Source organism: Apodemus sylvaticus, chromosome 17, assembly GCF_947179515.1.
Source record: "Apodemus sylvaticus chromosome 17, mApoSyl1.1, whole genome shotgun sequence".
NCBI classification, from domain to species: domain Eukaryota; kingdom Metazoa; phylum Chordata; class Mammalia; order Rodentia; family Muridae; genus Apodemus; species Apodemus sylvaticus.
This window is the reverse complement of record NC_067488.1, coordinates 70,485,000-70,495,680: the sequence shown is the minus strand read 5'-3', so window position 1 is coordinate 70,495,680 and position 10,681 is coordinate 70,485,000. Positions and strand designations below refer to the sequence as shown.

Here is a 10,681-nt window from a genome sequence, read left to right as displayed (position 1 = left end):
CAGCCTGGTCTACAGAGTGAGTTCCAGGACAGCCAGGGCTACACAGAGAAACCGTGTCTCGAAGAAAACAAATAAAAAACAAACAAACAAAAAAACCCCCCAAAAAAACAAAAAATAAAACAAAAAGAAAAAAAAAAGAAAACAGAAGAGGCCAAGACCCTTTCCTCTGACCTCAGTCTCAGGACCTAAGCTCAAACAACCCAAACCGATCACCACCTCAGGGCCCCCAAGGGCTCCACTGAGAAGCCTCCTAGAGCCCGCTGCCTAGAGCAGGCACCCACTGCCACACGCGGCGTCGAGGATTACCGAGCCCAGAGGAGGCTGGCACTGTGCTCCCGATCCAACGCCCCCGCTCCCGCCGGGCTGGACCGGGGAGAGGCCCACGATCGCCGAACCGCCCCCGCCACGGGCGGATAGGGAGCTAAGAGGCGCTGTCCTCAGAGAATCGCATCACTCTGACCCGTCCGTGGGTGAGACCGGGTCAAGATGCTCCGGTCGCGCGAGCCCAAGGAGGAGAAAAGGGGAAGGCTGCCGGCCGGCCCGGGACGCCGGTGAAGGCCGGCCGGAGAGGAACTTCCAGAGCTCTGAGCGAGAGGAGAGCAGCGGGGCCGCGCTCGGCAGCCGGGAGAGCCCGGCACGCACGTCGACCAGGAGGACGCGGGAGCAGCGCCGAGCGCACGATGCGCGCGACCCAGACCTCCGGGCCGGTCTACACCGCCGCGTGGGTCACATGGCCCGGGCGGGTCCGCCGCTGTGCGGCGGGGGCATCGGGGGTGCGCGGGGCGGGGGGCGGCGAGCGCGCGCCCGCCAGGCTCGCTCCCTGCGCGCTGCGCTGGCCCCTGGGCGCGGGAGCCGCCCCCGGCCCCCCCGCGCTCTGCCCGCCGCGGGGCGCGCGCCCTCTATATAGCGCGCCCCTGCCCGGTCCGCGCCAGGCCGCCTGCCACGGAGTGGGCACCGCACCGCGCGCAGAGCCCCGCAGACAGACGCCCGCCGCTGCCGGCGCCGCCCCGACGGCCGCACCGCGACGCTGCCGCTGCCACCGGGCCCCCAAGGCCACCATGAAGAAGGAGGTGTGCTCCCTTGCCTTCTTCAAGGCCGTGTTCGCAGAGTTCCTGGCCACCCTCATCTTCGTCTTCTTTGGCCTGGGCTCGGCACTCAAGTGGCCCTCGGCGCTGCCCACCATTCTGCAGATCGCCATAGCCTTTGGCCTGGCCATAGGTACCTTGGCCCAAGCTCTCGGACCTGTGAGTGGTGGCCACATCAATCCGGCCATTACTCTGGCCCTCTTAATAGGCAACCAGATCTCTCTGCTCCGAGCCATCTTCTACGTGGCAGCCCAGCTGGTGGGCGCCATTGCTGGGGCAGGCATCCTGTACTGGTTGGCGCCAAACAATGCCCGGGGTAACCTGGCCGTCAACGCGGTGAGTGTCCACCAGACGGTGGAGGGATGGGCAGGGACCCTGGGAATATTTCAGACCAGACAGACCCTCCATGCTCCTCCATCTTGACAATGAGTGCGGCCAAAGCACCAGGGCACAACTTACGCCAATAAGAACAGGCTGACCAACATCCTGGCCAACCTCGGCGCGGTGCTCCTGGCTTCTCTTCAGATTCTCCCTTCAGATTCTCCCTTGTCTACCCCTCTCCTCCTAGGCTGCTCTTCCTGGCCTAACTCCCACGGCAACATCCCTTCCATTTCTAATCTCGCCTGTGAGTTCTTTCTTGTGATCCCCCTGGTGGTATAGTTTTAACGGACCCACCAGAGAGCACTGGATGGTGATGGATCATGGTCGGGAGCGGCCGTGGTCTCTCTCCCTGGGCTCCCAGTCTCCTAGCCATTACATGGAGGTGATCAGAGCACATCAAGTGCCATGGGGATGACACTTAGAATCCACGATGTGACGCACCCCCAATACCGGCGCCCCCTTTTGTAACCCCTGCTCCTGCCTCCTGCTGTCTCCCCATTTTTGCAGCCCTAGATTCAGCCCCCTGTCCCATGTGAACTGGGCTCATTAATCAAACACAGAGGAGGATTTTCTCGGCCATTGTCAAGCTGTGAGTCAGACACACTGGAGAGACGGGTTTGAAGTTGGCACCGGCAGCGGGTCAGGCATGGATAGGAGGCCAGGGGCTGTTTGCAGTAGGCAAACTGGGCAGCTGCCCACAGGAGGGAGGGTAAATGCCAGCTCATGGGGGCCGGGGATTGGGCAGAGCTGTTGGCACGATGGCACACAGGAAAACTCGCTGACACCCTACCCTCTGGCTACAGGCCTGAGCTTCAAGCTCGCGCACACTGAAGTGCAGTGTCTCCAACCAACAGCCTGTCTGGATTGTGCACTAGACTTGGCCTCCAAGAGTTCAGGCTCTCGGTGTCCTTGAAGAGCAGAGCCTTGCCTGTCGCCGAGCCTGCGGGCAGCAGGGCCCTAACCCAGCTCTTCCTTGCAGCTCAGCAACAACACCACGCCAGGCAAGGCTATGGTGGTGGAGCTGATCTTGACCTTCCAGCTGGCCCTGTGCATCTTCTCCTCCACCGACTCCCGCCGCACCAGCCCGGTGGGCTCCCCAGCCTTATCCATTGGCTTGTCGGTCACGCTGGGCCATCTTGTGGGGGTGAGTGGTGCTGACACAAGCTGGGGTGTCATGGAGACGAACAGTGGATCCCCCAGAACACCAGGCCCTCCAGGTGGATAAGACCCAGCAGAGCTTAAGACCTGGTCTTGGGTGTCTGGGCTGTAGCCTTACTGGACCCTAGGCTTGACATTGCCCCCCAAAAATCTTCTCTGAGACTGAGAAACTGAATAAGTGGAGGGAGGGTGAGCGCAGAGACTCAAACAGAAGCAGAGGCCGAGAAGGCAAGAGGGTGGGCGTCTGGGCTGCATGGACAGAGTCAGCATCCTAGGAACCGAGAAACCTGGATTTGAACTGTGGCTGGTGTGTGTGTGACCCTGAGAGAGTCAGAATTCTGTGGGAGTGGAAGGGATGGTGCCCTCCTCACCGTGACCCCTCCCCACCCCCATCTACTCAGATCTACTTCACCGGCTGTTCCATGAACCCAGCCAGATCTTTCGGGCCTGCAGTGGTCATGAATCGGTTCAGCCCTTCTCACTGGGTGAGTGTGGGCCTTCCCCTGGCTCCTGAAAACATGGGGACTGTGCTGAACTGAAAGTCCAGAAGTGACTGGACTTTCTGGGTGTTGTTGGCCCAGAACTTGGGGGTTGGACAGAGAATGCAGACATGTAGCCAGGGAAGGGTGGGGCGACTCAACCCATCTTTAGAAGTACATGGGGGGGGGGGGTTCCAAGTTAATCTGAGGACTTTGATGCCCCTCCACGTATCTGTCCTCTGATGCTGTATTTATCTGTTCCTGTGGAGATATTGGGGCTTGTTCTGGGACTGTACCCCTGGACAGTGTCTCCTCATGTCAGCTGAGCTTGAGGCTCCACAGAGGGTGGTAGAGCCTCAAAGGGTGGCTCTGCACTTTGGAAGACACATATATCAGAGGCTCTGTCCGTCTCCTCGGAAGGCTCGCTTGCCTCTCTCTGGGGTGAGATTAGGAATCCTGCCTCCCCTGGGCTCTACCTTGGAGGGTCCGTGGTCTATGACATTGTCTTAAGGACTGGCTAACAGTATCAATTCCCAAAGACAGAAAGACCTTTCCCTCTGGAGGCCTGGAAATTGATGCGTCCATTTTCTTTCAAGGTCCATGGGGTCTCTGTTCTGGCGGGGAACATGGTGGTCCCCGAGTCTTGGGCTCATCCTCTGACTTAACCTGTCTCCACAGGTCTTCTGGGTAGGGCCGATCGTGGGGGCCGTCCTGGCTGCAATCCTCTACTTCTACCTCCTCTTCCCATCCTCCCTGAGCCTCCATGACCGTGTGGCTGTCGTCAAAGGCACCTACGAGCCGGAGGAGGACTGGGAAGACCATCGAGAGGAGAGGAAGAAGACCATCGAGCTGACGGCGCACTGACCGGCCCCGCAGCCCCTGGACCACTGGACAAAGGAGGACAAAGAGTTGGAAGCACCTCTCCCCAACATCCTCTCAGCAGGGAAAGTGGCATTGGATCCCGTGCCACACACAGGGACTGGAGCAGAAGCCCACAATGGGACACTTGGGTGTGGGCCAGGGGCTGGAGTCTGACAGGGTCAGGGCCTCTTTGGAATTAGGCAGAATGTCTGCCACAGCTCAGACCTCAGAGACCGTGAAGGCAGTGCAAGCTCACGGGCGATCCAGGACCACACCAGAAAGGGGCACCAGCCCTGCTCATCTCTCCCAAGCCAGTCTCTCAAGTGCCACAGCCAGCCCCCAGGTGGACAGAGGGGACATCCCCCAGAGCTCTCAGCAGAGGGACAGTGGTGCCATCGTATTTATTTCTGGTCAAGGATGGGGGAGGGGCGCTGCTGGTATTTGGGTTGGGCGCTTCCCAATAAAACACTGACCTTCACATTGTGCCTTCATCTCCCTCCAGAAGCCTTTTGGAACAAACCCCATTTGTAATGTCACACCTTCACAAATGCTCACAAAGAAGACCAGAAAACAAGTCCCCAGAAGAGAAAGGGAAGTTGAGGCTCAGGGGAGGCTGAGAGGACCAGAGAGGGGAGGCTGGTAGGAGAGGAGACCAAATGTAGAGACAGAGGATACAGAAACAGCACACGAGACCAGGAGAGGCCTGAAAGCTAAGAATAGGGCCCACGTCCAAGGCTCTTGTCCCCCCCAACCATTCCTTCAACTATGTCAAGTCCGCCACTTGAGGAGGGCCGGAGTGTGCCAGGCGGAGTGGAGAGTGAACCTGCGCAGCTCCTTGGGAATCCAAAGGGACGACCAGCCAGGTTCAGTCCCGAGAGCCCCACCTGGAGCTCTCTTTTCTGGGTCTCCTGAGGTTTCCAAAAGGCAGCGTGCTCAGACGCTCACAGCCGCATCTCCCTACCCAGTTCCTTCCCAGGTCGCCTTTGCCCTTTGGGGGTAGGGAGTGGTCCATCACACCCTCCTCCCCTCCTGTCCCATCCTTGCCTGCTTGTCCAGTTGCTGCTGACACTCAGGAGTGGGAACCAGATGAGGTCAGGCTGAGGCGCTTGGTGCCGACTGCCTCGCTGTGAGAAACAGGGTGAAGACTCCCGGCTGCTCCATTCCCAGAGTCCTGCTTGAGGAGTCCAGGGTGGAAACTGGTCGCTGGCACCCACATCTCTTTTTGTTCCTTTGTTTTGCAAGACATGGGTTCTCTGTGTATTCCTGTCCTGGAACTTGCTCTGTCGACCAGGCTGGCCTTAAACTCAGAGATCTGCCTGCTTCTTCTGCCTCTCAAATGCGGGAGTAAAGGCTGAGGCACCACGGATCAGCCTTGCTGCAGCTGGACTGATGGACCCTTATGTTGGTCTATATTTGCCTGCCACATGGGTGGCCTTGAGGAGAAAAAGAGACAGTGACCGCAGGTTAGACAGTAGTAAGGACAGCACCTCTGAGAGCTGGGTGAGCACTGAGGACTGCTCGCTAAACGCTGCCTGACTCTGCTGCTCCTCAGCAGATCCTCTCCCTCGCGCCTCAGCTTTGCCTCAGAAGAGTGGGAGGGAACAACAGCTGGAAGAAGCTGCAGACCGAGGCTGGGAGGCTGGACCGCTCAGCCCTCCTTCAAAACATCACAGGTGGAAAGACAGAGGAAGCTGCTGGACCCAAGCGACAAGAGGGAGTAGGGCGGGAACCTGCCCTGCTGGCTGCAAGTGTCAGTTCTAGCCAGCAGGGGGCAGACTCGTCCACCAAATCCATATTCTGGGACTGAGCTCTGGCCAGGCAAGGATGGGGCTGTTAAAGAGTACAAAGGGTGTCTCGGGCTTAGGTTCCTGGGGCCCCAGGGAGCAGCCTCTCACTAGCCCACTCACCTCACTACCCAGGAGAAGGCTCAGAAGGGAACAAAGTCTCTCTTCAGACAACTCTGATCTGCATACCCCACTCTAATGGATCCCCAAGGGGTGTGTGATGGGGTGCACAGGGGACCTACAAGAGACAGATCCTCAGCAGGGGTGGGACCTCTAGCCAGAGGGAGTTACCTACAGGTGTGCAGCTTCCTGCAGGTGACATCTTCCTTGCAGTTGGGTGAGGATCCAACCAGGGCTTTGGGCTGATAGGTTGCTGTGGTTGGGCTGTTTGGCCACCAGGGGGCACTGTGCACCTTCATGTGATGGTTCATGGACTGACAAAGACCCGTGCCAGCAAACACATTTACGCACATACTAATCCTGCCTCTGGGGCTGTCAGCTGTGCTTAGGGAGGTTCTATCTCCCCTCTGCGTTCCTCTTCTCCCAGCAAGGGCGCGATCATTCCAGGTATGCAGAGCCACGGTCTTGCCACACACACACCCCTTGTTTTGGCCACCACTCACTCTCAAAGAGCCAGGCAACGTGTTCTCCAGCTCATCTGAGTGAAGCCATACCCAGGCAGGCACACACGCTCTGTCAGCTCTCTGCCTGAAGACGGGGTGTAGGAAGAACTCAGATTCTCCGTCTCAAGGCTGTCCCTCCTCCGCAATCTCTGCCTCCCTCCGGAAGCTGCCAGTTTCCATCAGAGCTGGACGGACAAGGCACTGGGATAGATAGATAGATGGAAGAGGGCGAGGCTGACCATGGTAGAGGTGGCAGAAGGGAGCTGGTTAGATGGTTGGGCTGGAGAAGGAATTTGGGGGAGGATCTCAGCTCAGCTCAGCCCTCCCTGGTCAACAGTGAACAAGAGCATCTAGCCGACCTGACCTAGAACCTGACCTAGAGCCGGAGCCAGGGAGGTAACTCTGAGCCCCTCGCTTCCTCCCCGGGGCTGAGAAGGCGTCAGTGCATCCAGAAGGAACAGCAGGCTGCCAGGTGTGGGGCTGGGACAAAAGGCTTCTGAGGTCTGAGCTTGGCACTAGAGTCAGGACCGTCTGGGCCCAGGAAGGTGCTGGTTGGGGCAGGAAAAACAGGAACTGGGTGCCTGTCTGCCTGCCTGCCTGTAGGGGGTAAAAGACCTTGTCCCAGGCTAAGCAGGATCCAAGGGGGCTCTGTCCTATCTGATCTCGAAAGAAGCCAATGCTGCACTTAGAGCCTTTTGCCGCAGAAACCAGAGCAGGGCTGCAGGCAAGGCTTGGCCCCGACCTGCCACAGAGGTCAAACCCCTCCCCTTCCAGCTGATCATCACTGCTGTGCCCTGGAGGTGAACCCGATAGCTTTTCTGACTAAAGGCACTTTCCAGGTGTCTGCAGTCACTTCTCCTACCACATGGAGACAGAAGGACAATACCTGTTTTACTAGCAAGGTGCTGAGATCTCAGAAGCCAGGCAGTGGGTGAAGGGTACATTACCATGGTCACAGTCAACGTGCTCCGGTGGTTTGTCTTACCCAAAGCTTTCCACACAGGCACCATGCTGTTGGAACAGGTCCCAAGGCAGGCTAGGGGACTGTGGTAAACGCCCTCCCTTTGACCCGGCCCAACCCAGGAGAGGGCGAGGAGCCGGCCTTTGAGGTACAGTGGGTACCCCTCAGAGGCCCTCAGCTGTTGCTCAAGCCTTCTTTCTCTATGCAGGTCCCTCTGATTCTGCTGGAGAGGAGCACAGGGCTTCCAGGGCAGCTGCACTTGAGAACTGTCCTGAAGTAGCAGCAGGAGAGATGCCCCTCCTGTATGGCGGGGCCTCAAAGCTCATTTAGTGACACTGTGAGAGTTTGACCCTCCATAGAAAAGAGGTCAGGATGGAGATGTGGGGCAGGAGGAAGCAATCTCTCCTGGCAGGTTGGACATAGATGTTCAGGCTTGAACCTGGGGTCACAGGAAGCTTTGGTGATGTGACCAGTGTGGCATTTTGGAAGGATCTCTGACATTAGAGAAAAGCCACCTCTGTTTAGCGCCATGGGCAGCCGGGTAGGGGACAGGCCACAGTTGATGGGAGAGGGCTTGCTGGTCTCCTGGCTTCCTGCGCAGAATGGAAGGAGCGCTGAGGGAGCAAGAACTTAGGTCAGAGTGTGGAAGTTTGAAGGGCGGGGAGACGGGCCGGGGATGGCTCAGAGAGAGAGAGAGACATCTGCGCCAAACCAGCCGACGACGACCTGAATACAATCCCGAGGACCCACATGGCAGAAGGTGAGAAGTGACTCCAGAACATCGTCCTCTGAGATTAAATACACACACAATAAAATGAAAATGTAAATAACAGTAATAATTTCTAAGAGTGAGAGAAAGCATCCCACAATCATTATCCTAGTACTTGGGAGGCAGAGGCAGACAGATCTCTGAGTTCGAGGCCAGCCTGGTCTACAGAGTGAGTAACAGGATAGCCAAGGCTACACGGAGAGACCCTGTGCCAAAAAGAAAACAAGCAAATAAACAAGAAAAGGAAGAACGATCTGGGGAGTGGAAAGATTACTGAGCAGAGCTTTGTCTCCTGAAGAGGCGAGGGGAAGTGTCGGCGTGTGCCTGGCCCCGCGGGTTCAGTCTGGGGGTCAAAGGTGCATTGCCCAGCATAAAACAGCTGGAACTGACGAAGATGACATCTCCCACCAATCCTGAGTATCCAGCATTACGTCAGGAAGAAGCTGAGGGAGGTCGGAGTGGCAGTCACAGCTGAGACCACAGAGACCTCCCATTACGGCCTGCACAGCATCCAGGCCCACCCACCAGCTGGGCCCGGCAACCCAGGCCAGGCAGAGCGGTGTGGACAAGAATGAGAATGCACAACAGAGGGGAAGGGAGGGGCAGCGGGGCACGGGCAAGAGCATGCTGTGCCCAGTGAGAAACCAAAGGTTCCTCTGAGGAGAGGAAGGGAAATCCAGGACAGAGTGGGAGAGGAAGGGGGTCTGACTGGGACTGGGATGGGGAGGGTACGGCAGAACCTGGGGTCCAGAACTGGATATTTCCCTTGAAGATGTCAGCGGGTTCTGTCCTATCAGGGGGCAGGAGGGCAGCCGTAGAAACAGCAGAGTGGAATGAAACCAGCCACACAGTCACCTGCTCTCATTACTGAGTGTCTCCTGTCGCCAGTCGCTGTGCAGGACACTATATATAGAACACAGTGTGATTCCTCCCCCTGAGGGCTGATCACCTTGTTTGGGAGACATAGTAACACGGCGGTGAGAGCGTGCTCACTTGTATATGGAAAGCCTTAAATATGGCGGGCAACATGCAGAATCTCCGTAGGACAGAGCAGGCGCGCTGGAAGCTGCCCTCAAGGACGGATTAGGAGGCAGAGTGTGGACGGCTCTCCGTGAAGAGGGCGGTGTGGTGGACAGGGCAGGACGCCCATCCCAGGATGTCAGCGGACAAAGGAAGAAGGGCGAGGGAGGGAGGAGGAGTGGGACCGCACGGGACCTTGTCATTCTGGCGCAGTCCTCCAAAGAGGGACTAGCCTAGAGACTGCAGCAGGGCAGCAGCTGACTGAGCACTGCATTCTTTAAAACATCATTCAGGGGGCAGGAGAGATGGCTCAGCGGTTAAGAGCACTGATTGCTCTTCTGAAGGTCCTGAGTTCAAATCCCAGCAACCACATGGTGGCTCACAACCATCTGTAATGGGATCTGATGCCCTCTTCTGGTGTGTCTGAAGACAGTGACAGTGTACTCACATATAATAAATAAATAAATCTGAAAAAAGAAAAAAAAACATCATTCAGACGGTGGTGTGGAGAACTGAGGAGGGCAAAGTGAGGCGGTGTCAGGAGGAGGGTGCAGCCTGTACCACACAGGACTCAAAGCCAGCAGGGTTAGATGCCTTCCTTGAGAAAGGTCAAGGGCACTTCTTGGGTGCCACCAACTGGGCTGCAGAGAATCGTGGGACACAGGGAGAGTTGCGTTTTGGGACAGACTCTGTGTGAGAAGCCTGCAGCTAGCCAGGTGCAGCCAGGGTGAGGGCAGGATGCAGGTATTGCTTGGGCCGCTCCACAGAAGAGGGAACGCCTCTGTTTGAGAAAAACTGCCATCTTACACCGCTGGTGGCAAAGGCATGGGTGACACTTTAGCATGGACGTAGCTATATAAGTAGATAATCCATCTGATCTAATGAATCATGGGGGGCTCTGAGAACAAGACCCTGAGGGGAGGCAGAGAGGCAGGAAGTGAGGGAAGAGCAGAGGGGTCCCCACTGGTGGACAGCAGAACTGTTCAGGGAGGTTTGAGCGCCCGTGCGATGGGCCCTGGCTGCACACTCCACACACCCAGGACCACATCCTCAATCAGGCTGACTTAACTTCACACCTAGGCTTATGGGGTACAGAATACACCCCACCTTTTTAGAGGGAGAGGCCAGGCAACTAAGAAACCGGCGCCCCGTGCAGCAGGCCTTGGATGTGGGCTTCTCGGTGGTTTTGCTGTCTCTGAGCTGACATTAGAGATCTGGCCTCCACTCCCAAGTCCCCAGCTCCCAGGCTAGACGTCTTCTGGCAGCCAGCGCCCGGGAGGTTCCAGCTCGGTGCCCCCTCCTGTCAGGTGAGCCCCGGCTGGAGCAGACACGTGAGCACTCTGCACCTCCCACCCCCAGACGCGCACAATGCCATCAGCAGTCTCCGCATCAGTCTGAGCGGCTTGCTCCTCAGGCCAGCAGTGTGCTGGGGCACCTTGGCTGGGCTGGCGGGGCTGCCACAGAAGGCGAGGCCAGGAGAGCCGAGCAGGGGGGTCAAGAGACCTGAGGGAACAGAGACTCAGGGAGAAGAGGCACCTGGAGGCAAGCAGGTGACAAGAC

The 10,681-nt window shown here is 57.7% G+C and overlaps 1 protein-coding gene across 1 annotated transcript; it reads left to right on the top strand.

Annotated features, from left to right (window-relative positions):
* The first annotated feature begins 1,058 nt into the window (after positions 1-1,058).
* Aqp5 (aquaporin 5) lies at positions 1,059-3,980 on the top strand. Its single transcript, XM_052160183.1, has 4 exons — positions 1,059-1,421; positions 2,446-2,610; positions 3,026-3,109; positions 3,782-3,980. The coding sequence occupies exons 1-4, from the start codon at positions 1,059-1,061 to the stop codon at positions 3,965-3,967; spliced, it is 798 nt and encodes a 265-aa protein (XP_052016143.1). The 3' UTR covers positions 3,968-3,980.
* Positions 3,981-10,681: the final 6,701 nt, after the last annotated feature.